Below are 27,724 nucleotides of genomic sequence, written 5' to 3'. Positions count from 1 at the left end.
CGGCCGCGGCTGGGCCTGGCCTCAGAAATCTCCCTTGCTCTGGGCAACGCATTGCTCTGGGGCATGGAGGAAGCAAATACTTCCTCCATGCTCTCGGGTCACGCCCAGCCGTGCACTCTAACTTCACCCTTAGAGCTCGTTGTGGCCTCTGAGATTGCATCAGCAGCGGTGCAATCTTAGAGGCAATCTCGGAGGCCACAATGCGGCCGAGCCAAATACCAAGTATGACTAAAACCACAGTGCTCAAACCGAAACTTAGGACGACTAGCATTTCTGGTACTTTCTTTTTCCCGTTTTTCATCTTATAGTACTCAACTTATAGTCCATGAGCTACGTAGGTGCATGAAAATGGAAAAAAGTGGTAAAAAATAAATTGAAAAGAGTGAAAATTGTTTCGTGCTGCCCTCTATGTTTACCAGTGCAAAAGGTATCGTGCTCTCGTGCTGTCTCGTGCTTGACTGGTGCGACCGCGCCACCATTTAAATTTCGTATGTTGGCTCAACGTCTCAATCACTCAGCTCACTGACGTCGAGCGTATTTGTTGCATCCCGGCGTGGTGCTCCGTGGGACTGCTTGGTCGCAAAACATTTTTTTTTTTTGTATTCTTTATCACCGACCCCTGCTTTAAAGGTGAGATGCAACGAGTCTTTTAATTTGATTGTGTTAGCGGTTTGACGTGCTTTTGTTCTGCAGGGTGTGTGCTCACGTGAAATGTCTACTGCTCCTAGAATAATTCTGGCCGAGTGTACCTTTGATGCTCGAATCTATTAAGTCGCGCAGGGTCGTTTTAAAAATATGAGTGAAAAGTCGAGGATCTGATTTGCGTTTCGTGCTGTCGCCCTTACTTCACAGGCTGAAGTCGGTAGTGCTAAGCGGTGAAATTTCGTGCTCTGGTGTTCTGGGCACGACTGCCGACGTTAGTGGTAAGGAACCGGTAATGGTGGGTTTTCAGTGCGAAAATTATCCGACCAAACTTAATCTAACATGTTGAAATACGATATGGGGTGCCTTGCAGCATTTCAGCGCCCGACTGTCGCGCAGCTATATTCGTTGTCGTACAGTCATTTCAGTTCTTTTATGAGTATATCGTTCGTTATTTTTTTTTTTCCTGGTTATTGTGCTTTTGATTCCTTCTAGCGGCCTGTGCCGCTATATGCTGCTTTGGTTCTCGGTGAGCGCGTACACCTCGCCAAACAAGGCAACACCCCCCTTTAGTGGCGCCTTAGGTGGGTATGAGCCGTAAGTTTATAGGATAACAGCGACATGCCCCTGTGCGTATCGTCACCAAGGGGTTCTTATGCCTTCGTTACTCTGAGGCCTTTATTTAAGAGTATTTTTTGGCATTTGAAGGCGCTTTGCGCTCGCTACGCCAGACTTTTCCTTGTTTTTCGACCAGGTTTCGCGTCCTTGTGCTGAACAACTGGAGATACCCTTGTCAGTTGGAGTACGGTTCACGGACAAATTTACATTAATCTTTCCTACGGATGCTCTAGCAGCGCATTACTTTCTCCATGCTTGAATATGCAGTATGCCTTGTCTTGTTGCTTTGAGAACACTTTTTGGCGTTTAGCCGTGCAACTGAATTCAGGTGAAGTCGAAATTTAATGACTTCACCACAGTCTGTGTTGTGCTGTATGAAGGTCTGCTCAGCACAGGCACCACTGAGAGGGTAGATGGGGTCAACGCAGTATATGAACTGGCTTGATGCCCTTAATGGCTTCAGTAAGTGAATGGAAGTCTTGTACATCATGGTGCGTGCACCTAAGCTGATACTAGGAGCTGCAGATATTTGTGCTTGTTTGCTCCACTTTGCAATGATTGAATTATTCGACTTCCGATTATGTCACATAATATTTGCAAATGTATCGTAGTATCGGGGCTGTACACACACTTCACTTTTCTGCACTTGTTGATACATTGGCACCTTGGTCACAGACTTTTCAAAGCTCCGGAATAAAGCTCTTTTCATTAGAAGAGTGCTTTGATACATGGCGAAAAAGAAGAAACAAAAAGGTGGGGATTCTCTGCGCAGGAGTGGCAGTTTGGGCTTGTTTGTTTTGGACTGAACATTGGAGCGCTAGTGTTAAGCTTCGGATCTGTTTTTTTTCTTCACACTGTTTCAGCAAAGTTCAGTGCTATGTCTGCACTAGAGTAAAGGGTTACTACAGAGGGTGCTAAAGCCAATGTAACCAGCATGCACATTACTGCATGGCTGTTGTACTGTAGCACGCCTCACTTATCCGCAGCTGTTTTAGCAATGTTTTTTTCCTTAAGTTAATTATACTGCATCACTTGCATGACTGTTAACATGCCAACCACATGCCATGCTTTGTTAACTCTTTGAGGTTCCCCGTTTTAGAGCTTATTTTTATTTGTATCTGGTATTTCACGTGAAGCACCATTTCAGTACAGCATGCCAACAAATGGACTTGCACTGATTTGCAATTACAACTTCATTTACAGCAACACCAGCACCATGCCCCTGATGGAAAGGGATGGAAAAGACCTCAACAACAGCCGCGGGCTGACGCGTTCCTGCAAGACGATGGACAACTCTGTCCTGAACACAACAAGCACTTCCATTTTATCCACCTCTGCCCTATTTAACTCCTCATTGCAAAACCTGTCGGCTTGCCAGGCCAACATTTCCATGAGCAAGACGCCCTCGAAAACGCCGAGGAAGACTCCTGGTGAGCTTATTCAGTTTGCTTGAAACTTTTATGCGAGTGTGCCGATAGATTGATCGGTCACTGTCCTATTAGTTTTGCATTTCTGGTTTCGGCCAACTATCCAGTCCTTGCAAAAAAAAGAAAAAAGATAGGTTTGTGTACTGTGCCACAGCATGGCTCTTGCTACAATGTACAACACTAGTGCAGTTGTAGTAGCATCAGAAACTAAATTATGCACAATCCGAAGTTGTGTATTTGACCCACTGTTGGCACATCCCATTCCAGTTTAGCTTTGTAAATCCAGGGCTGTTGCATAACTACAGGCAACTGCATTTGAAGAGCATCATTTAAAGTTTCTGAGAACAGTGGGATCTAATCTTGGACAACTGCATTCCGGCTGCTAACACACCTAAAACTTGCATTTGATCTGTTTTAAACATTTCAGGTACCAGTTCTAGCTGCAACTTTGAAAAAATTATGGTACTTTTGTGATTATTGGCTGTAATTAGATCTAGTGTCATTAAGGCCATTGCATAGGAGGGCTCCATGCACAATGAAAAGTTGCACATCATCCAGCAGACTTGTTTCCTGTGCCATGGCTACACTAATGTTGCCATATAGCTTGTTACGTAGTACAATGCAATATAAATTTGCTGCCAGGAGAAATGTGTGGCGGCACCACAGCCAATGCAGTGGGCTGCCATTTGACATGGCTGATTTTGTTTCGTGCTGCTCAAGCTTTTGAATGTATGCAACTGTACCAATCCTTGCACATGAGATTGCACTGGGGCAAACTTGCAGGCCACGTGTAGCTGCGCTCAACCTGTGCGACACGCCACATTTAGAAAGACAATGTGATGCTTAGCCGTTACTTGCACGTGGCTGTGTGAAAGACCAGCGCATCTACTTCTCTCCAACTGCGGAGTGCCGTGCAGGCTGGTGCAGCTTGGCGTGGCTTTAGAGGTCGCATCAGCGCTGCTTCATGGAGGCCTTTAGTTGGCCAAGCCAGTGCAGCGAGGTTTGTTGGCCTCCTCATTCATGCAATGGAGCCATGTGAGTGGTGAACCAGCCTGGACCAGCCGCCCAGTCGATGCACTATGTTGTGTGCCATGTGCTGCTCGACCAGGAGACTTTTAATAGTGAAGCTGTTTAAGCCAGCCGTAATTTGTGCGTGTGGCACGAAACTGCCGCGCTGTACCCATGGCAACCAGGCGATGCCACACAGACACTGCTCCTTCGAGCTCCCGCCAGCTGCGCACTACTGCGCATGCGCCGCGACATCATCCTGGCGCGTCTTCGCTTGTCGCCCGAGAGAAATAAATAAATAAAACAATATGAACGTTCTTGGGCAAGGCAGGACTCGAGCCTGGGTGCCCACGGTCCGAAGGCGAGCGTCATAACCACTGCGCTATACACCAACGCTTGCAGAACGTGCATTTATGGGAACCATATGGTTGCATTGTACTGACGATTGCAACACAACTTCCTTTGGGAGAGAGAGACAAAGAGAGAAAGAAATAAAGAGGGATAACCTAGCCACAACCAAGAGACACAATCAATCTGCCAACTACGCTGTCTCTTGAGCTTTGAACGTTCTAGTGCAAGCTTTCGCCTTTTTTCGTAATGCTGTTTTGCCAGTTTCAGGACGCTTTAACAGAGCCAAGTGGGAAGCAGAAGCAAAAGACCATCGCATTGGAACGGAAGGCAGCTATCGTAAAGGCAGTCGTGTGATGCACATGGTCGTGTGATGCACATGGTCGTGTGATGCACATGGTCGTGTGATGCACATGGTCGTGTGATGCACATGGTCGTGTGATGCACATGGTCGTGTGATGCACATGGTCGTGTGATGCACATGGTCGTGTGATGCACATGGTCGTGTGATGCACATGGTCGTGTGATGCACATGGTCGTGTGATGCACATGGTCGTGTGATGCACATGGTCGTGTGATGCACATGGTCGTGTGATGCACATGGTCGTGTGATGCACATGGTCGTGTGATGCACATGGTCGTGTGATGCACATGGTCGTGTGATGCACATGCCGAAGATTCTTTTGCTGTTAAAATTTTATCTCTTGCATTGCCATGTAGCAGATCTGTGGGCTGGAAAGTTTCTTCTTTTGTGCATGTTTAAAGTTGGGCACCAGATTGGGCATATATTGCTGTAAAGGGCAATGATATATATATAACGAAGTAATGACTATAACTGATTTTGGCAACCCCTTCATCTTCATTATAACGAGATTTTACTTTAGTTGTTCACAGGCTTAAAATGTGCCATTCATGAAATTGTCATTCTTTTTCTGGAAAGTTCAACAGCAAAGTCGGGTGCTAAATCTGGCTGTACACTTGGTGTAGCATTTTTTAAAGTGACCGGATTTTGTAAGTTGCGAAGCTGAACAAAGGGGAGTTGCTCCAGTGCTGAGTGTGGGGTGTCATAAAAAAAATGACACATTAACCAAGTTTCATGTACACAAGATCCAGCCAGCTCTTGCGATTTACTCTTGGTGTTTAACTTAGTTTTTGTATTAAATTCACATTGCCATTAACTTAATAAAAATGCAGTACTTGTTGCTTCTGCGTTTGTGCTAGGATTTTATTTGCATCTGCTTCAATTTATTTTCGGTGGTGCAGCATGTTCACAAGCGTTTGCATTTCTTTTATTTTTTTTTTTTCAGGCAAACACAACCGCAGCCACAAAAACCCATCAAAGCAGACGACGCCACTGGGCCGAAATGGTGGTGATCGCTTCATACCGAACCGGCACAAAATGCAGTTTGAACTGGCGAACTACGTGGTCAGTAATGCTTGTGAAAACGATATTTAATGGTCGCAGAAAACTGTTCAACCATTTATTATTGCTTGGACAACTGACATGGGGTAGAAACTCGGAGCTTAACAAAGCAGCTTGAGAAGTTAAGGATTGCTTAATGGGGGGGTGAAGGAATCGGGTGGTGTTAGAAATTGGGAAATTTGTAGGCAGAAGATGGGATCAGCTGGCACAAGACAGGGGCAATCGGAGATTGCTGGGAGGGGCCTTCGTCCTGCAGTAGATGGAAATAGGCTGATCACGGTGTAAGAAATGCACTTCAGGTGTTGAAAGTCGCCGCCCGCTGCGGCGGAGAGCGCGGACAGATCGTGTTCGCTGTAGCCACACCCCATCGGCCCCTGAGCCGCAGCGCCCCCCACGCAGATGCGGCCGGCACATGTGCTATAGCCACACCATGGCTATAGCACATGCGTCGGCCGCAGCTGCGTAGGGGGGCGCTGCGGCTCAGGGGCCGATGGGGCGTGGCTACAGCGAACACGATCTGGTTGCGCTGTTGGGCGGAGTGTCAACACCTGAAGTATATTTCTTACACTGGTGGTCCTGCAGTACGTAGATGGAAATAGGCTGATGTTATGACTGCGGGGCAGGGGCCCCTCAAACGTGTGTACTCCTTGAAAGCATCTGATCTGCCCTTTAAATTTCTTCGTAACTCGATACCATGTTTATTTTTGCTCATGCCTTTGTTAGTTGCTAAACACTGGAGATGAAACGCAAACCATGTGCTCCCTAATGTGTGTATGCATGAGTCGCATACAACCTCTATCGAAAGTGATCGCTTGTAGCCGTCTCTGTGTATAGCCTACCTCCTGTTGCATCTGCACTGCTCAAATGCTATGCAGAGGACATGAATTCTCTTCCATGCCCCCACAGCTATTGCTAGAGAATGAGTGCATAAGTGCAAAGCCATGTGATCAGGACTTGGTAACCCTATTGCTTTCAGTGGCTTCATTTGTTCGACACTTTCTGTAAGAGTAGTCCCCCCCCCCACGCACACACACTAAATAGAGGTACTATTATGTTGATGCAGTGGCCATTTGTTAGTTTTGTTTGTTCATAGGGTAATTTTGGCGCCGTTGCTGCTGCTGACAAATTCACATTAACAAGCTTCGATGGTGCATACTTGGCACGTTTATATCCGTGAAGAGAAAATAATGCATTCCAATCGCAGGTCGCACGCATTTGTGCCATGGCAGTTCTATCGCTGTTTCAGCATGCTCTTTCAGCAATGCAGTGGCTGAATCGTGATGCCAGCACAAGCCCTGCACTCTGAAATGGATCATCAGTACTTTGTCCTGCATAACATTGCTTTTCTTTTTGTCAGCAGCACCTTGCATTTCTATTCACTTCATGCTTCGTTCCCCCCCACGCATGCTTTTTTTTTTTTCCCCCAGCTTACAAACCAAGAGAACATCAACGAGAACACTAATAACCCAGAGTATCGGGCTGCCCTGGAAGGTCAGCTCAATACTGACCTTGCCAACTTTCGTATCATGGCCTACAGTGACAAAGCCCCTCCAGCACCTGAAGGTATTTTATTACCACTTTTATGCTTATTTCTTCTAGGTTCCATTGAAATGACCAGAGTAGAAGCCGCATTACTAGGGAGTTGCAGATATTGTGCGCCCAAAGTTAGGGGACGCAGACTGCCGGGTGTTCAAAAGAATCCAAACACATATACCTAAGAATGCAAAAGGAATACAAAATACAAGCAGGGGTGGAATTCTGGGTGTGCTATTTCTAAAACTTCAAGTTTAAAGCATTCGTAGGCAAATGTACATAGGCAGACACCTTTATACCGAAGTGAGTGTGACTCGCAATACTTTTTCTTGTACAGGTCAGTTCATTGCAGTGGTTATTTTTTTTGGAGCACAAAATGGGCTGAAACAAGTTGGAAGCTTTATCCAAACTGTGCCGAGATGTTTACTTTAAACGTCCAGTTTTTTCACACCTACCGCCTCGGAGTGATGGCCGCTGATCTCATATTGTAAAAGGCTACAGCTTTCTCACTTGAAAGCTCTGGCAGCGAGGAAAAGAAGAGCTGCAGGGAATTGTAGCTTTCACAGCTTCATATGGCAAGGCAAAAGAGTCTAGCTTCATCATTCAGGCATTGAAGGACATGCATGTGTATGCAAAGTTGCAACAGCTTTGTTCTGAAAGATGAAAATGTTACCAGAGATTCTTTTATTAAAAAAAAAATGTTGCAAAACTCTGTTACAGTGGTGCTTGCAATGCATGTGCAAGATAATTTAGTCAGGCCGTGTTGTCCTCTTCATACGGCCCACTCCCCTTGTTGGCTCGGTGGCTATGGTGTTGTGTACGAGGTCGAGGGTCTGACCCCGGTCGTGGCAGTAGCATACAGGTGGGGGAGGACACAAATGTTCCGCAAACGTGCATGTTCCATAGGAGGTCAAATTTAATCCAGAGTTTTGCACTATGGCGTCCCTCTTAGCCCACTGTGCAGCTGCAGCTTTGCGAGGTTACACACATTTGAATTTTTCACAACACACATATATATATATATATATATTTCTCTGCAAAGTTTGGGAATTGATATCTCGAAACTGGTGTCATCGCGAGAATTCGTTCCAAGTGGATCCGCATTGCGAACTCCACGGCTACAATTTGTAAATTGCAGTATGGGCCATCAGGTAATTAGTTAAAAACTGAATTAGTGAATTTTTGGTAATTAGTCAATTGTAGATTTCAATTTTTTGTGCAAATAATGTCCGCCTCTTCGAGTAGACCAGCTTATGAACGAGAATAGTGCTATCTGCCAAAGGCAACCTTTAAGAATTTTTGAAAGTGTTCTCTGCAACACCCTGTATATGTATGTATGTATATCTACGTGTGTGTATGTATATGGCTCATTTTGTAGTGAAGGCATTTGTTTTTAACAGCGTTTGGCTGTAGTTTTATCCCTATTAAGCATTGCCCTGGAACACAAATTGTTTGCCACGTAGGAAACATTTCAAAATGGGACTACGCAACTGCTGTGTTCCATGTCTCTATGCACAGTCTGTTACCCAGATACAGTGTAACTTGCATGACTCTCTTGGGGATCTTGCAAATATTTATTAAGCTCGGCAAACAACTCTGAATCTGTGTAATACTGATCTGAAGTCCCAGCAATGTTCAGCGCGAAGAATTCTCTTTAAGAGTTTACTCTAAAGGCAATCCTGCACATTCGCTTTCTGGTTGACTGCTTTCAAGATGATAGGAATAGGACCTAGTTGTTGCTCTCACTACCCTTCGCACTTTTGGTCTCTCATGGCCAGCGATGCCACCGTGCCATTGCAACCATTCTAGTGTAGATGCCAAAGTGATTTCACATTTCCTCCCCTCTGTCACTCCCTTGCAGGCCATGGGGGCAACAAGGTTCTGTACAGTGCGTCAAAACAAATTCCGTCGGCAAAAAAGAATGCAAGATTCATACCGAAGACTGCAGAGCGGATACTGGACTGCCCTGACATCAGGGATGACTTTTGTGAGTCGTGCCTTTCTGTAGTTGGTCCTAGCTATGATTTGATAGCGTAGCTTGTGTTAATAGGTAATGGTGTGTAATGGTCGTCCTATTTTTATTCAGTTGTCTGCCACAACTGCTTCTGATTCATTGTGAAGAGAGCCAAGGGGCCTCATTGACAAGCATAAATTGACAAATGTCATAGCTTGTATATAAGGTTAATTCGGATTTGACGGGGCCGAAAAAAAAAATGGCTGAACCAACTGAATGTTGCATTATCGAGGGTATCAAGAAAACAAGTGCTTGCTACACCAATCTGCCTTTATTAAATTTGCAACCCTTGCTTCTGTTTCGCACAGAATTGATTCAAAAGTGGCAGTTCGGCTAGCAGTTCAGTCAGCGGAAAACGCTGACTCCTGGGGCATGGGACAAAACTGAATATGCTGGACTATATAGCTTCCATCAGCTACAATTGAGATATTGCTGTGCTTAAACAATATTCTTGGCAAGATGCTGCGAGTGCCTGCTGTGTCGGGGAAAACACGCTGACATTGCACTCATGCGACAAAAGCCGCACTGCTCCAATCCTGTGGCAGTATGGTACTGTTTTGGGAGTTGTAATTTTGAGTTTGGTTTGCCCCATTTCTGTAGACCTGAACCTCATGGACTGGTCTTCCACCAACCTTCTGGTGGTGTGCCTGAGGGGGCAGGTGTACACCTGGAATGCCTCCTCCGGCGAGGTGGACCAGTTGCTGGAGCTTTCCTCCCCTTCGGAGTATGTGTGCTCAGCCTCGTGGTGCGCTGATGGGTCGTACCTTGCCCTGGGTACCTCGGACAGCCAGGCATGTGTGGCCATTCCTCTACTGTCGTCCTTTTTGCCTGCATGCACATACCATCGATTCGAGTTTGCCGGGGAATAGTGGATCTACGACTCGGTATTTGATAAAAGACCCTGCAGGCTTTACAAAGTGCTAGTGCACCTTCGTGTCCCTGCTCAACTAAATGTTATTGAAAGTATAATGGGGTAGGTGAACTATGGGTGAACAAACACAATTGTGCGTAATTCCATGCAAGATCGAACAAAGGATGGTTAATCGGCCTTTTAAATTTATTTCAAAATTTTATATATTGTTGCCTGATGAGTGGAAAGAAGAGATCCGCAATTGGTTTTGATGCCAAAAATTTTTTTGAAGCACCGGGAATCAATGACAAAGAGGTGGAGTGCCACGCTTACCTGCTCTGCTGTTTTGGCCAACTTGGGTTCTGAATTACACAAAATATATTAAAGTTAGATAGCTGAAATTTTTCAACTAAATATATGCATGTTCTTGTGTGTGTTCAGTTATTTTTGGTTTTTATGGGTAGTTTAGATGTTTTTATACAAACCTCAAAATCGGCCCAGGAAACTTTTTTGTCTACTTTGCAGGTCTTTATCTTAAAAAAAAGGCATGTGGCAGAGCAGCAACAATTCCGCATTACGTTCTAAGCATACTTATTTATGAAACTGCTAAAGGTTATATTTATATAACTTTTCAATAAAGAGATACGATAGGGCTAACTATCACCGAAGAAAACACCGAACAATGGAAATTTCTGAGGACAATTTCAAAAAAAAAGTTTTGGTATTTCTTAAACTTTGTCCACTTATTCTCCTCCACATCAGCTTTCGCATTGATTAAAAACATGTTGCATAATTTTGTTCCACTAGTAGTTATGGCCCGTCGAATCGGATCCCTACGCAAGGATAGCCAATTGTTGTAGATCCGACTTCTTGCCTGCTAAGTGTATAGAATGCAGGCAGGATTGGATTTCTGCTTCTTAAAAGACCAGCAGTACCGAAAACAGTGGAAAGCATGAACGTAGCGCTCCAGTGGCAAAGCAAGATATGCAACGCCAAAGGAAACAAAAGCAAAACTATTGGTAACCGGATGCGTGCGCCTATTGCAGATGATGGCAGCAGACGGCCTGAACTGGCCGCGCGTTCTATCCGCTGTTCACACTTCATTCGACGTCTATAGTGCTTGCGCTTTGCTCTTGCTCTACTGCTCATGTGCGTCTCATGGCGACAAAGTATAGCTCTGAGCGAGTGTATTATGCAGACTATCCTTCGAAGCACAAGAAGCTTATTGCAAAGAAACTAAATTTTCGGAGTTACTGACCTAGACATCAATGCTTTGAAGCAACTTTTAACATTTGAAAGATCGGTGAGTGTCGGAGAGATGGACTACTTCTGCTACCCATGCTTTTGCTACTTCTGCAATGACATATCTTCATGGAACGCGCAGTTGAGCGATGACATTTTTATGCCACTTGAAGAAGTCGATGTCATCGACCAGATTATTTCAACTACCGGCGTGTCCCCTTTGAAACCTCCAGGCGCAGTGAGAAGTCGGGACAGGCCTGCTTACCGTAAAAACCCGCGTATAATACGAGATTTTTTCTCAATTTTACCATATAAAATTTCTGCCTCGTATTATATGTGGATCCCAAAGTTTTCGGCCTAAAATTTGTATCGGTTTCGTTCTTGCTCAGTGCTATCATCATCAAGACTCGTAGCGGAGAATGTGTCTTCTTGCGGTGGCGTTGGTAGGCTGCTGCTTTCAACGGGCACCATTTTGACCACGCTAAGAATCGGCACGTTCGCTAGTCAATTTCGCACAATGTCGGGATCGTGAAAGCTCATCGGTCGCTCTTTTAAGAAATGTGGCATCTCCAACGCACTTGACGGCACTGCGACTTTCTGTGGGAAGATATCTCCGACAAGGGGCTATCAGGAAACGGTGCTTTAAAAGGAAAGTTATTTTGGCTGCTGAGACCATCGGCAATTGTGCCGCTGGGCGGCGCTTCGTCATCACCGAGGGCAGCGTTCGCGGCTGGGATGACATCCCAGTTGCAACCGCTGGACGTTTGCATTAACAAGCCTTTTATTAAAGACCGGATCAAGGGCTGCTACCAAGAGTGGATGAGGTCGGGAGACCCGGAAGTAACGTCTACCGGACGGCTGGAACTGGCCTCTCCAGCGATGCTTTGTAGCTGCATTGCGAATGCATGGGCCATCGTCCCTGAGGAGCTCGTCAGTTGCTCTTTTAAGAAATGTGGCATCTCCAGCGCACTTGACGGCATCTGTGGGAGGATATCTTGGACAAGGGGCTATCGGGAAATGGTGCCAGTGAAACGGATGAGAGCTGAACGTTAACTACAATGCAAATAAATGCTTTCTGCGAGTTTTCCTCATTCGCATTATATGCGTATGGAAACCTTTTTTTTCGTTATTGCTATCCCCAAATAACACCTCGTATTATATGCGGGTTTTTACAGTACATTAAGAGAAAACAAAGGGAGGTGCAGAAGGTGGCCACTGAAAATGTTTGCTGCAAGATACGCCGGGCGTACAACCGAAGTGATGCATCTTGAAATCCAGCCGAAGAAGAGTACTTCTGCGTGCAGTGGACCAAAAGCTTTCGGCAAGCCTATGCAGCATCGATGACACCCCAGGAGCGTTGTCAACTTCTCTCTCCTGCCATCAACACTAGCTAAAAATGAGATTAAGAAGCTTATTCTTGAAGTATCGATGTATCAAATCAAGTCCAGGAAATTGAAAGAAAATCGTGGTGCGTGGTACCGGCCGGATCCTTTCACCAGGCATAAGGCGAGCCCTGCGCCATCTGCGGCGCGTGAGTACTACACGAAGGACGAGTTGGAATGTTCCAGACGGAGCCCTAACAGAAAGCATGTCCTGTCGGTTGCGATCGATGGAGAGAAAAAAAATATTAGTAACAAAGTGTTTCATGACAAGATCTATTGGAGAGGTATTCCGCATATACAAAGACGACCATCCTGATTCTGGCATTGGCCTATCAAAATTCTACACTTTGCGCCCGCGCTGGGTAAAATGTTATCCCCAGCATGATGTGTGCGTTTGTGCCATTTGTGCCAACTATAAACTTTGCCTTGCCGCTCTTGAGAACATTATTGGCCACAGAATCGATGCTGATGATCTTCACTCGGCATTAATTTGCATTCCGTCGTCAGCACAGTGCCTTTAGCCGAATGCAATCGGTGTCTAAAAGGCAGGTCCCTGACAGTGGAGGAACTTAATATCCCAGAAGACGAAAAAATACTGCTAGGGATGTGGGAGGCAGGTGACCTTGTGAAAAAGGTTTTGGATGCTGACACTTTTTTATTGCGATAGCAATTGTATGGACACTCCAAAGCAGATGAGGGGAGGCGACGTTTAGCTGCGGCACCAAGTGCCTATTTATATCAGAGGCTCCGGCAACAGTCACCAACGCCGCACGCATTTTGTGGGAACGCGGGCAAAATGCTGACGGCGTCGACAACCGTTCTGCGTGTGGCCGGTGCTGCTGCATGGCCAAGTTTATACAGCTGATAAAGCTACTCTCATTACTCCATATAGCTCTCTACAAATTTGCTATCGCAATTGATGCTTCGCCTTTCAGGTGAAACTGCGACAACTTTTTTTTAATCGCCTTCGGGTGTTAGTGGCAAGGTGGATCGTGCACAACCACATCAGGAAGACGCAAGACAAAGCTATCTACGAGGAAAAGCAATGCACACAGCATGGGAGCATTGTAGTATTCAACTTTGTTGCTGAAATCTGGACTGTTGTGCTTCCTGACGAAGTTCTGGGATACCACTGGCAAAAGCAGCAAGTATCCGCGTTTACATGCGTGGTCACAACGAAAAAATCTACAAAGAGTTTCGCTATTGTTAGTGACTATTTGAGCCACGACTCTGGTCATGCCTGCTTGGCTCTAAAGAAAGTGAAAGAATGGGTGGACGATAACTTGCCGTTGTACTCCAAGGTGACATATGCGAGTGATGGAGCTGCGAGTCATTTCAAAAATATATACCAGCTTTTCGAGTTCGGAAAGAGCGATTGTCCCAATACCCAATGGATATTCTCAGCAACTGGACACGGGGAAAAATGCGTACGGCGGAGTTGAAGGACTTTTCAAGCGTCAAGCAATGCTCAACAACTTGCAGTGATCACACTCCTGCGCCAAAGTGCGCCAAATGGGATTTACTGCGCCATCCTGATGCAGTCGACGAAAATTGCGCCTAACTGTGCCAAACAGTCTCGGATTTGACGGCGTCTATCGCTGACAATTGCACCACTGGGGAATTAAATTGTGCAACGTGATGATAGGGCGAGCCTTAGTTGGGAACAGGCGACGAAACGGCACTAGCGCGTGTGTCCCAATTAAGCCACGGCACCGACGCGGTGTCTGCCTTGCAAGACGGCTCGACGGCAAAGTGTGGTTTCTGCTGAGGCTCTTGGCTTCAAAGTCAATTGGCGATTCATCGGCGGACGTTATCTATTTCGGAAACGCAGCTAGTGCAGTAGAAACCCGCTGATACGTTTTTCATGGGACCGGAAAAAAAAACAAAAAAAAAAACATAAGAGCCGGGAAACGCAAGAGCTGAGACGCAGGAAAAATTGAGAAATAAGAGTAGTGTTAAACTGCACACAATAGTTTAATTCTTACTTGTGAAAAAAGTTGTAGTTTCACTCGAAAGCTGAAGCATCGATTGTCCTTGCAAATTCAGATTCCTGACTGCTTCTCGTGCTTCCTGGCAACTGAAGCTTATGTTATTCTAACGTTTACCGGGAAATGCTGGCTGTGAACGTATGCATGAAGGTGATCTTTCTGGTGGAAACACGGCCTCTTGCATGGGCCGATCCCAGAGGAAGCGTACAGCTGCGCCAAAAAAAAAACATTATTTTCAGGTTTCTGTGTGAAGATTTAACATAAAAAGCATGTTTTATTCCATGACATTTGTTTGTGGGCTGTCATTCTAAAAATTACGACGAATAAATTTGTCAAAAATGTAAGACAAGATTGTAAGACAAGATATGGGGAACTTCGGGTACAGAATTGTGTGGTGATATAACCCGCATATACCGCATGTCATTATAGCAAGGAGTGGCATATACACATATCTAAATGTAATTTTCTCTAACGGACAGCGCCGCTGACACTCTATTTTTTTTTCGATATCGGTCCCCTAATGCTGTCCAATTAAAATGTGTAGCCATACCTACATGTTTGTGTTACAGCCTGCTTTCACCAGCGACTGAAACTAAAAAACTGAAAAAGAACCTAAAGTCAAAATTACGGAAATTTAAAATACTTGCATTTGGCAGCAATGCATGTGGGCCTCGCCTGAAAAATTCGCACCCGTAAAAAAAAAAAAAAGCATCCTTTACGCAAGTTTACAATAACTGGCATTTACAATGTTTTGAGTGGAATAGATAAGACTAGGCTTGTCTTTTTGGAAGAAGCTGCATTTACAACTTCAAAGGTCTGATGCTGTGAATGTGTCTTGCGCATAAACTGAAACTAGATGCCAGTGATAAGGCCTGTACTCTACGTGTGCCCTTGCATGGGTAAGTGGTTCTTTGTGGCCTGCCGTGGGCAGCATTAAGCAGCAGCAGCAGTATTTAGGTGCAGAGGAGCACAAGCCACACAGATATCAGTCAGATATGGGTGCATATGACGCCATGTGATTGACTAGACCAATTGGAGGATGCCTCTTGGAGCGTCTCACTGGCAAGCAAAGTTCAATGTGGCGTGGCAAAGACCAGTTTTCCTCTTGCTGGCTTGACTAGGCTTGACCAATCTATAGTAGTAGCTGTATGGATTCTGGTATGTATTGATAGGCAAGGGACACTTCTTGCTGTGTCTTGGCAGTGTGTGTTTATGATGACTGTTTTGAGTGGCTAATCCTGGCAAGAAAAAAAAAAAAAAAGGCAGGGGGCAGCGACAGACTGAACAATTGATCTGGAAAAGAAACATTGTAAAATATTGTCGCAGTTCAACGTGAACAAGAGACAAGAACGGCGGAGCAAGACGGCAGCGGAACAGCCTGTTGAAAAAGACCACCAGAACAACAGAGGTCTTCTTCGTCTTCAAGTTCCCCCTGTCCCACTACACGGAGCATGTTAAAGCACATATCGTCATCGTAGTCCAAATGTCTACATAGAGGACGCGTCAATATAATCGGACAATTGCTTGGTCTGTTGCAAAACATTCTTAACCGACTAAAATTTCACTATTTGTCCAACTGTATTTATAGCCAGTTACATGAGTTTTTTTGGCCTGTCTTGTGAGTCTTCCTTCTGCTGTCAAGCGTGTTTTTCAAAAACCTTTTGCATTGTGCACAGGTCCACCTGTGGGACATTCGTCAACGCAAACGGCTGCGCGTGCTGACGGGGCATGCGTCGCGGGTCTGTTCGCTGGCCTGGAATGGGCACACGCTGTCGAGTGGCGCCCGGTCGGGGTTTGTGCACCACCATGATGTGCGCGTGGCACAGCACCATGTGGGCACGCTGTCGGCACACCAGCAGGAGGTGTGCGGTCTGCGGTGGGCGCCTGACGGCCGCATGCTTGCCTCCGGTGGCAACGACAACCTGCTGCGCGTGTGGCCCAGCACCATGAGCCACGGGGCTGTTGAGCCTTTACACTCTTTTACTGAACATCAGGCCGCCGTCAAGGTCAGCTGAAGGGCACGACATCAATGATGTACTATCTGCATTACGACCAAATATTGCTCTCGGCAATTTAGCAGAAACCCTGTGATGAACTGCATTGATGTTCCAGTTAGCTTATCAGCACTGTGGGAATGCTGAGTGTTCACTTGAACATCGATACATTTTGCCACACATCTCTGGGCATATTTCTCTTAACTGGCGCTAAGCACAGAATTTCTGCTAATTAAATGACTTAATTAGTGATCAGCTTCATTTCTGCAAAAGACAATCATCATAGTTATGTTTGCAGCGTCAATAAAGCTCAAATACCAGCTAGCTAACATCAGCACCATAATTTGTTTTCAGTGTCGGCCTCAAGTAATCCAGTTGATGTGACAGAACGTCGTTGGAGATTTCTTATATGCTTCCACATAAGTAAATAAAAATTTTGCATGTATACATCGTAGCAGGTTGTATTTGTAAGCATTATGGACTACTAGTTCTGTAGTGCAGATTAGTGTTTTTGTTGTTTTTAGATCATGCTGGTATTCAATGCTTTCTTTTTTCTCAACATGGCATTAGATTCTTCAAAGTTTGTTTTGAATGGTTAACATCATTTGCTGGTGACTTGCCAGAGCAATGTTGTGAGACATGTCACGCTAACTTGTCATAATTTGTCACTAACTTGCCCTACATGTAACAGGTATGATGTTCTGGACTGTGGCAGAGCAGAACGCAATACCACTTTTTCAAATGAGCATTCTGCATGTGTCTTGCACGCATTTTTTCTTTCCTTTATTGCAGGCCATTGCCTGGTGTCCGTGGCAGTCTAGTGTGCTGGCCAGTGGAGGTGGAACTGCTGACCGCTGCATTCGGTTTTGGAGCTGCAACATGGGTACACAGCTAAACTCCATTGACACAGGATCACAGGTGAGGTTGTTGCTTACTTGAGTGCAGTCCCCGCAACTGAAAAATTAGGGAAACGTTGAGTCTCTGTGGAGTTTGCTATTTCTTGCAAATACAGTCGCCGACTGATCATTCGGACTTCGATACACGGGCAGGGATCATTCGGACTTCCACGGGCAGGGATCGGGAAACAGTCCGAACTATCAAATGTCTGAAAAAATGAATTCGGCAAGGAAAACACTATTTATTTACTAGTTACAGCATCTGAGGCTGTAAAAAATTGTTCAATGCATTGTTTAACGGTATTCTGCTTGCGCAGAACCAAATCTGCTTGAATTTGGGCAAGCGTCACGTCCTCGCTGAAGCACGACGAAAGCACCGCGAGGGCTTGCGCAAGGTCCCCATTCGATGGCCCCGCAGCACACGGTACGCTTTCCTCAGAGTCAGTCGTCTTCCATGGGCGTGAGTACTTCATTAACGATTTTCTCGTCGTTGAGCTCGGCACAGGACACTGTGGCACTGTCTACATCGGCGAAGTTTCCGAAGTTCACTGTGGCCGGAATCGGCACGCCGCTGCTTCACAGATCTTCTATCAACTCTTCTCCGCTCACGTCTGGCACAGTAACCTGCAGTTTAAGTGCAGGGTACTGCGTTGCAGCGTCCGATTCAATGCCGGCAACAAATCCTGTGTGGCGGAAACAGCGATGGATTGTGCCTGCCATCAGTGCCTTCCAGGCATCAGCAACAATGTGAACGGCTGACAACAAATCCACGCTGTAACATTTGCCACTGTCGATGCACAGCACCATGCGACGTAGCAGGCGTGACCGGTAAAACACCTTTAGGTTCTTGATGATGCCCTGATCCATGGGTTGGAGGACGCTCGTGGTGTTTGATGACAAAAATTCGATTTGAGTTGCCTTCAAATTATTGATCAGGCCATGGGCACCGCAGTTATCAACAAAAAGCAGCACGTTGCGCTTTAGTGCCTCAAATTCGAGCCTGCGCACGTAGCCTTCAAATAACTGTTGCGTAATCCAGGCTTTGGTGTTAGCTTCGTACAACACGGGGAAACTTCTAACGCCTTTAAAGCATCTTGATTTTTTTCGACTTTGTGATAACCAAAAGCGGTAGCTTTTCACTTCCGGACATGTTTGCGCCTAAAAGAACAGTAACCCTTTCCTTACTGTGCTTCCCACCATGGCAAGGATCTCCGGAAACAGCGTCTTCTCTGGCAGAAGCTTATAAAACGGCCCGGTCTCGTCACAGTTAAAGACATCGTCTGGCGGGTATCGGCTGAGCAAGGTCTGCAGCTTGTCACCACTTTCGCCTCGCATTTTCTTGGAGACGAGGTCATATTGCTTCTTGAAGTTGCGGAACCAGCCGTCACTGAACTTTGAAGCCTACGATTCCCATCCATAGCGCGAGGGTAGGCCACCAGATATGGGAATGCACTGCGCAACCATGGTGCCTACCAGTTATTTAGAGCCTCTTCAAGTTTGGGGTATGTGCCTTGACGGAGGTTTTTCTTGTCGGCTGTAGCACATTTCTCGGTTGCTCCAAGAATCTTGGCTTTGTTCTTGACGTAGCCCGAGATAGTCTGCTTCAAAATGCCGTATTCCCGGGCTACCTCAATCTGTGACCGGCCGTTCTGTATGAGCTGTACGACAGCAGCTTTCTGCGCCATTGTCATGTCTTGTACTTGCAGCGGTTTGTCACCGGCGCTAGCTGCGATGGTGGAGTTGGTGCCATGCTCCGCTTCTTGTAGATATGCACGATACTACCTACTGTCGAAATTGATCAGAGTATAGCCTACTGCAGCGACAACGTCGTGGTCAAAACGTAGTTAACACAGGCGTTACTACGCAGATTCCTCTTTGTGTTGGGAGGTGCCCTCAGTCCAGGGCTCCTGCGGCTCTTGCTGTCTCCCGGGCCCGCACCGCCGCACCAGTTGTTGCAGGTCACGAGGGTTCGAGCTAGTTGGCACGGCCTCCCACTGCTCGGGTGTGGGGTTGGGTATATGCGGACCTACCTGTATTTTGGGGCATGCCCATGTGGTGTGATATAGGGAAGCGTAGTCGTTACAAAGGGGGCATTTGTACGAGTACAGTGCAGGGTGTATTGTGTGTAATCTGCCTAAATGGGGGGGGGTATGTGTTGGTTTGTAATTGTCGCCATGCTACTGCATCTTCGCGTGAGAGGGTCTTGTGTGGGGGTGGGTATTGTCGTCTGTTCAATCTGTGGTGTTCTAATATGGCGTTGTATTGTAAAGGTACAGGCTCCATAGATGCAGCCATATCCCTCTCTTGTGGCGCCCGGGTGGCATGAGCTTGGGCTACAGCGTGCGCACGCTGATTTCCACGGAGGGACTCGTGTCCTGAAGTCCATACTATTTCAACGTCGGGTAATTGAGAGGCTTGTTTGAGGAGTCGGGCGGCGATGGAAGATATTCTGCCTCTGGCATAGCTACGGCAAGCTGATTGGGAGTCGGTAATAATTGTAACGTGTTCTTTGGTTTGACTAGAGGTGATGGCTAAGGTTATGGCTGTCTCCTCCGCTTCGAGGGCGTTGGCAGTGCGGACCGTCATCGAGACAACCTCTTCAAGGTTATGGTAGAGAACGCTGACTGCCATGGCTGCTTTTCGGGGGTACTGCGTGGCATCCGTGTATAGTATGGTACCCTATCTTGTTTGAAGAGCCTGCGCGAGCTTTGCGACGACTGGCTTGATGTTCCAGGTGCATGCTTCTGGGGAAGCCGGCTACCTTGATATGCTCCTGGATGTTGGGGACCAGATAGATTTATTTTTCGTGGCCTCAGCCCTGTGTTGGGTAGCCTAGGCGCGCTAGGAGCTTCTTGCCTGTTGGTGTGAGGGCTAGGCGTTCTCGTTGGCTTGTGAGGTGGGCGTCTATGATTTCTCTTACTGTGTTATGGACTCCTAGGGCTTCGAGCTTGAGTGTGGCTGTTCCTAGTGGTAGGCTGAGCGCTTGCTTGTATGCTTTCCGCAGAAGTATGTCTAGGTGATCTTCCTCTTTGGGAGTGAGGGGAAGGTACGGGGCAGCGTAGGCGATGTGGCTGATTATCAGGGCCTGGACGAGCTGGGTCACGTCGTCTTCTTTCAGGCCGTGTTGTTTGGTGGTGATGCGGCTGACCATTCGCATGACTTGGAAAGGGGTCTGCTTGAGACGTTGGATGGTGTATGCGCCTCCGCCGTCCTGTTTTATGTGGAGGCCGAGGATGCGGACGCGATTTACTGTTGGCATTTCTTTGCCGTCGAGGGTGAGTGTAATGTGGGGTATTTCATTGAGTTTTCTATGGGATTTCTGTCGAACGACTTCTCGGGGGAGCATCAGAGACCGCTGCTTCTTGCATAATGCTGGACAACGTCGGTCGCTTGTTGGAGTGCGTCTTGTTTTTCTCCTTCACAACCAGTGGTGGTCCAGATAGTGATATCATTGGCGTATACTGCGTGCCTGATTCCTGGTATTGCATTGAGTTTATCAGGTAGCTTCATCATAGCAATGTTGAAAAGGGTGGGTGATAGAACGGCACCTTGTGGGGTTCCTTTGTTGCGAGTAGGTAACGTCGAGGTTCTGAGTGAGCCAATGCCTACTGTGGCCGTGCGGTTGGTTAGGAAGGCGCATACGTAGTTGCAAGTATTACGACCACAATTGGTAAGACTTAGGTTTGTAAGGGTGGTATTGTGAGCCACATTGTCGAAAGCGCCTTTAAGGTCTAGTGCTAAGATCGCTCGGGTGTTGTGTGGTGAAGTGTGTTCAAAGATTTGTTCCTTCAGCTGAAGGAGAATGTCGTGGGTAGAAAGGTGGGGCCGGAATCCGAACATCGTTTCGGGCAGCAAGTCGCTGGATTCTAGGTAAGGTTGAAGTCGGTTCAGAATGACGTGCACCAGAAGCTTACCTAGCATGAAGTCGGTGATATTGGTCTGATCTTCTAAGCTGGAGGGTTTGCCTGGCTTTGGAATGAGGATGATGTCCGCGTGCTTTCATTCCGTTGGTAGCGTACCCGCCTCTCAATGATGATTAAATAGGTCAGTAAGAGATTGAATGGTGCCGTCATCCGGATTGTGCAGGAGCTTGTTATTTATTTTGTCCTTGCCTGGGGTGGTGCTTCGTGTGTGTGCATGGATTGCTTGCACCTCAGAGATGGTGATTGGCTTGTCCAGGTCGTGGTTGTTGCCTCCGGTGTACGTGGGAGGTTGTCCCTGTGTGGGTTTGAAATCTCCAATGTACCGCACCCTCAACTCTTCCAGGATGTCGTCGTCAGAACCCGGATGGTTGTGGAGGAGATGTTGAATTGTTTGCTGGCTGACTGCTTTGCTTTGCGTGGGGTCAAGAAGATGGCGTAGTAGCGACCATGTTTTGGTCGTGCAAAGAGTGCCCTGCAACTTGTTGCATAGTTGTCGCTAGTTGTGACGGGTGAGGTTCTACTTCACTTCAGTTTGGTGGCAGCACTGGCGTCAGTTGGCAACAGCGACAATAACAAAGTTGGCACAGACCGCGCGGACGGAGTCCTAAATATTGAATGAAGAGCCCTAGGTGGTCCGAAATTTCGGTTGTTATGCATGGCGTCTATGGGGGGGAACGGCGGTGCCGCAAAAAAAAGTACGAATTACCAAGCATGTCCGAATTTTCGGTCGTTGACTGTACACTCAAACTTCATTATGACAACGTTGAAGGCAGAGCAATATTTACTTTGTTATATCAGTCCTTTAATACTTTTTTTTTTTTTTTTTTAGTGGTCATGACACTTCTCAGTCACGCTATGGGCGATTGTCGTATGCTGCCAACTGTGACTGTGTGGCAGCACCACTGGTTCTGAGGGGGCACTTGGCAAGCAGTGCAGCACAGTGTGCTGGTGCTGTTTTTGTCGCGGCTTTATGCGCTCTTTCCGCCTTTTACTGCATGCAGAGATGCTTGAATCGTTCTTGTAAACTTGAACGATGCCGAAGACCTGTTGTGTGCCGCAGTATCATTCTGGCTAATGAGAGATGGATGAAAAAGTCTGCCATCCTTCGTGAGATCAGCCGCTTAGAGAAAACATTGCACCGGCGACACGATTGCCCCAGCACCTGTACTTGTATATAGTAAAGCCTCATTCATTTCCGGTTTCGTGGTACCGGAAAAAATGTCCGAATTAACCAAATGTTTGTTTTCTTGATACCCTCAATTATTCGACCTTTGGTCTTTACCACTTTGCAGCACATCTTGGTTGCTGTGGATTCATTACATATAACTCCTTTCTCAATAGGTATCTTCTATCCTGTGGTCCAACGAGCACAAGGAGATTATATCAGGTCACGGCTTCTCCAAGCATGAACTCAGCATCTGGAAGTACCCATCAATGAGGAAAATGGCAGAGCTCACTGGTGAGTGTTTGGTGGCATGCTAGATTGAGACAAGTTCCCTTGAGGTTCCCTCGCAAGTTCCCTTGCCAGATCTGGCCGTTTTGATCTGACTAGTGCTGGGCATGCAATGTGTGCTAACGATCATGTCTACTAAGTATTGCATCGCTACGCGCCGCGGAAAGAGCTGAAATTTCAAACCAAACGTCATTTGGCCTTCTCCTCATGGGCGCCGCGCTCCAAGCAGGAGGGTTGACGTATAGTATGTGCAAGTGCACCTATGTACTATCCGCGTCAAATGAAACGCGAACATCGGAGTGCCTACCAGAAGGTATAGTGCGCGCCGTCCGGTCGTGACAATTGACAGGAGTGCACATCCGGTTTGACTGCACTGCATGATAATGTTCCCTCCCTATACTGCGATATTTTCGTTTCCGTTCTGGTTGTCTTTAATTTGAAAGTGACAAAAAATGACGGCGGGGCAGTAATGCTGTGCAAACTGTATCACACGCACCGCTGTTTGAGTTGCATTTGACGCCGATAGAACATACGGTTTCGCTGCACTTGGCGATAATACTTGCCTTATGCTGTGATATTTTAGCTTCTGTTTTCTTTGATTTTTCATTTCTCTCTTTGGAATAAAGGAGAGCCAAAAAGAAACGAAAGGGGGGAGCATCATCGCACGGTGCGGTCAAACCGGATGTTCGCACCTGTCAATGGTGACGACAGGACGACGTGCACTATACCTTCCGTTAGGCACTCTGCTGTTCGCATTTCATTTGACGCCGATAGTGCATGTGTCTGTGCTGCGATGTCGCTCATAGTGACACGCGACACTTCGAGAATTATGCGAGGCAACATCTGTTACTTGTGTAATCTGTTGCCTCAATAGACAAATTAAAGTTTAGAACACATAAACCGAATGTGTGCATGTTATTGTTTTACTTCGCACCGGAGCAAGAGAGATGTAGTAGGGAAAACAAAAAAAATCTGAAAATAAAAATTCACCTTTTGGGCTATTGACCCATGCATTAAAGCTGAAGAATGCAGTACTGGAAGCGTTTTTAAAGTGGTCATTATAATTATCATTACAATGCATTGAAGTTTACTTTTTGCCATGTAGGAATAATGTGCCATGAAATACAGTAGATCCCGAATATATCGAACTCGAGAGCGATTGCAACATAGTTCGATAAAATATAAATAGCACTAATTAGCAACATGTATGTTGAATGTACGACATGAATGTACCGTATTCACACGATTGTAAGTCTACGCGAATGCAGGTCGACCCCCCCAAAATTGCATGTCTAAAAAAAAAGGGGGGGGGGGGGGCTGGAGAAAAACCACGCGAGTGCATTCACACAAGGGAAATTTATTGATGGGGTTGCTAAGACTACTCATCGTCACTAGAGTCGACCTCACTGGCACTGCTGCCGTCATAGCTGTGCGGTCCCACAGCACGTCATCAAGTGCGAGTCCACACTTCGCGAATGACTGCACCATGACATCGCGCGGTACAGCCGCCCATGCAGAGAGGACCCACGCGCACACAGTAGCCAGGGAGGCCAAATTTCCTCGTGCTGAAGCCGCCACTGCCGCACCACACGTTCACCGACTCCAAACTTGTGTCCCGCTGCGCAGTTGTTAGTTTCCTCGGCATGGAGGATAGCAGCCCGTTCGAATGCTGAACGACCGCCGAAAGTTCTTGGCACTCATGACAGGCGCGACGATTCAGCACAACAGCAGAAGTGACAGATGCGCGCGGCCGTCGAAAACAATCGTATCTCAAAGAAAAGCTCTTCCGCCAGCTACTAATATCCCCCAAACGGCGGCTCTTCCGCCAACTACCATACCCCCCAAACGGCGGCTCTTCCACGATCGATGCTCCCACAAGAGCCGTGCGCACGTGGTGCGCGCCATCAAAATGTATGCAATACGGTAAATTAATACGCTACGCTTCTACCGTAATCATGGAGACGTAGGTGCAAAGTTGTAACCACGCTGTAGCGCCCCTGATTTCTCGTTTCTCTTGCCGCTACTAGCGGTACACGGTTCGGTTTCGATTCTAAGTCGACCCCCCAACATTGGATTGTCAAACTTGAAAAAATGGGTCGACCTACAATCATGTAAATACGATATAAAATATCTGTGTATGAAGCTTCTCGCATCTCCGTACGTCTCAAACACTTTCCCGACATGGCAAAAAAGCCGGAACTTACTGAATTGCTTCTCCAAGGCCGCGTACAACTCGCAAAAAAATGATTTATTTTGCCAAATAATTTAACAAAACCATCGCACACCACATGCGCAAAGTGCGCATGTAACGTTCGGTGGTTTTGTTAAACTGTAAAGATACATCCAAGTGTAGGGGGGGGGGGGTCGGATTAATTTTGTCAGCTCACTGAATCCTAAAATGTTGTTTACGGAAAGCCTTAATTGTCTACAAGACAATCGCAGCAGTGCAGCATCTTGGAGCCACTCGGACTAAAGATCAGATGTCATCCACGCTTTCAAGCTTGCAAAATGTGTCTGTGCAGCAGGCCTTTTGCATTTTCGAAGCAGTGGCGATCGGCTCCTGCTGCTAACGAATGGCCACAATTTGCAGAAGCCACCCATATGCACAGCTGGGAGCAACCTGATTTCTTCCTCCATGGCAATATACTGCCCATCAGATCTCTTGTTTGACAGCACCTGCCAAGACAATGCCGTTTCAAATTTGTCGCCATTAAATATTTCCGACGACATGAAAAGTGATTACGTTTCTGTCAGAAGCTGACTTGCAGGGGTCTAGCGTGGCAAAGCGTTCAATATATTGAATGTGGCAAAGCGTTCAATATATTGAATGTGGCGGTGAGTGCGATTACATTATTGAAGCTTTAAAATCTGCTTGAAAATCGCACGCAAAAGTATAACACAGACAATTCGATTTATCGGTTTGATATATATGAGATTGACTGTACATCAAAACAATTAAATCTTGAAGCCAGAACTTTCACATCTGCTTGCAGTATACCACTTGGGATGGACATGAGTTTATGGAGTTTGTTATTACTTGACCAAATTATAGAGCCGTAAGGCGAGATAGTTTACAGATTTGTGGCAAGAAAATAGTACAACTTTTTAAAAATGATTTTTGACCTCCGCTGGTCTAACTCTGCAGGAGGGCTTCTTACACCACCAAAAGTGCCTGATGCAATGCTGATGGCAGTGTAACCATGTTTGCATACCTGCCAAGTCTCCCGAATTTTCTGTAAAGTTTATGAACTTGGGCTCGTTCAACGATATTACTAACTTTGCTTCGAGTTTTAAAAAAATATTCTTTCTTGAAACAGCTTTGAAGCTGAAAAAAAAAAAAATGCACGCAAGAAGTTGTAATCGTACCAGTTCTGGACTTTTGTGGCAGCACTGATGCCATATCCCAGAGGGCTACTTTGAGCAAGTTTATTCAGCTAACTTCCTGAAGCGACCAACAGCAAGTCCCAAACATCACTGCAGTCTAAAATGTCTTGCTTGTCAGTCTTTGCTGTTCCAAGTTTGCTGCCCTTGTGTGCTGCGTCTAAAGGTTAATCACTGTTCATAAAGCACATGTGTAGTATCCCATAAAAAGTATGTGCTCGGGGCAAACTTTAATAAATATTTGCTAATATCGCCTCCTCTCCTTATGTCCGTGGTATATTTACAAATGTGAGTTCACTGCTTGGCAGGTATGTTTGCACGGTAGCGGCTGAGGTCTATGGTTGTTCTCGCTCGGCTAAATGCATTGTTTAAAAAAAAATTGTATTACAGAACTTCAGTCAAAGCATTATGAAGTGCAGCACTTTCTATTGAGAGCCACTTGGTGCACATATTTACTGTAATTAGCATTTGTAAGGTCCACTAATGTTGCTTTGCATTCAATGCTTTTGAGTGCATGTAAAAACTGCACCCATAAGCTATGAGGGGGCAGATGGAGTCGGTAGATAGAAATTGTTTCTTGTGCCACGCGTGCATTGTTTTACTTTTTGCCAATTATCTTTTTCGTCGGAATGTCACTGTCATCAAATTTCCACTCGATGCAAAACGTGCCTATTGTATCTGAAGTTTTTTGAATGATGTCAATACTATAGGGTCAGATTGGATTTCGGACGCAATGTGAATACTGTTGTACATTGCCAAATTTGTGCGAGCACAAGCAAGGAGGAATGTGCTGTCAGACATCTAATAAATAAGCAGACAGACTGAATCGTGAGATGAGATTCGGCAACTGTGCTTGCTGCTATTGTAATGATTCGAATGTAGCTTGCCTTGCTGGGCAGAAATTTTGCCCAGTGGAGAGCTAGATTTTTAACTTGCATGTTTGGCATTCTTTCTTCACCATAGCTAAAACATGACAATAGATTTATGGTGATACAATGATGTAATAGTACCTGTGAACTGACACTTGTCCTCGCTGTTTACTTCTGTGCAGCTGCTGTTGTGCTTCAGTTTGGCATTATAAATTTTCAAATAGACACTGGTAAAGCTCTTCTTTTGTCCTCTTGCAGGGCACACAGCTCGTGTTCTCTGCATGTGCCTCAGTCCAGATGGAAGCATGGTGGCATCAGCCGGTGCTGATGAGACACTGCGGATATGGAATTGCTTTGCCGTCGACCCAGCAAAGAAAAAGCAGCAAAAACTGCGCATGGACTCGACTGCATCTACCATATTCCGGCAGAGCATCCGCTGAAACTTTCACAATGTAGCTTTAAGTGCCATCACTGGCATTTCTTGAGCTGGACTGTGAACTTGAAAGCGGCATGTCCATATTGAGAGGGTGTTTTACAGTGCTGAGCATGCTTATCTCTTCCTTCCAGATGAATGGAAGGAAAAAAAACTGGAGTTCATTCGGGCAAAGCTAACTTTTTAAGCAAACAAAATTCCTGGGATGGAGGTCATAGACTGGCCATTTTTACTCCTTTAAGCTTTGCTGTGTTCCTGCCATCACCTTGTGACCTTAATAAAGTCCAAGTACACCTTGTG

General features: G+C 46.2%; 1 protein-coding gene across 1 annotated transcript; it reads left to right on the top strand.

Annotated features, from left to right (window-relative positions):
* Window positions 1-470: 470 nt before the first annotated feature.
* Window positions 471-27,724, top strand: LOC119450196 (cell division cycle protein 20 homolog). Its single transcript, XM_037713574.2, has 10 exons — window positions 471-630; window positions 2,464-2,690; window positions 5,351-5,469; window positions 6,894-7,029; window positions 8,861-8,986; window positions 9,614-9,804; window positions 16,152-16,481; window positions 17,262-17,387; window positions 22,630-22,747; window positions 27,250-27,724. The coding sequence occupies exons 2-10, from the start codon at window positions 2,477-2,479 to the stop codon at window positions 27,429-27,431; spliced, it is 1,542 nt and encodes a 513-aa protein (XP_037569502.1). The 5' UTR covers window positions 471-630; window positions 2,464-2,476; the 3' UTR covers window positions 27,432-27,724.

The sequence above is a fragment of the Dermacentor silvarum genome, chromosome 4 (assembly GCF_013339745.2).
Source record: "Dermacentor silvarum isolate Dsil-2018 chromosome 4, BIME_Dsil_1.4, whole genome shotgun sequence".
In the NCBI taxonomy this organism is placed as follows: Eukaryota; Metazoa; Arthropoda; class Arachnida; order Ixodida; family Ixodidae; genus Dermacentor; species Dermacentor silvarum.
This window is presented reverse-complemented; position numbering and strand designations above follow the sequence as displayed.

Bases quoted from the DNA above. Each gene is read 5' to 3' on its own strand.
- LOC119450196 (XM_037713574.2), top strand. From the start codon at position 2,477: ATGCCCCTGATGGAAAGGGATGGAAAAGACCTCAACAACAGCCGCGGG. The intron at 7,030-8,860 runs GTATTTTATTAC...ACTCCCTTGCAG, and splicing joins AGCCCCTCCAGCACCTGAAG to GCCATGGGGGCAACAAGGTT. The intron at 9,805-16,151 runs GCATGTGTGGCC...CATTGTGCACAG, and splicing joins TGGGTACCTCGGACAGCCAG to GTCCACCTGTGGGACATTCG.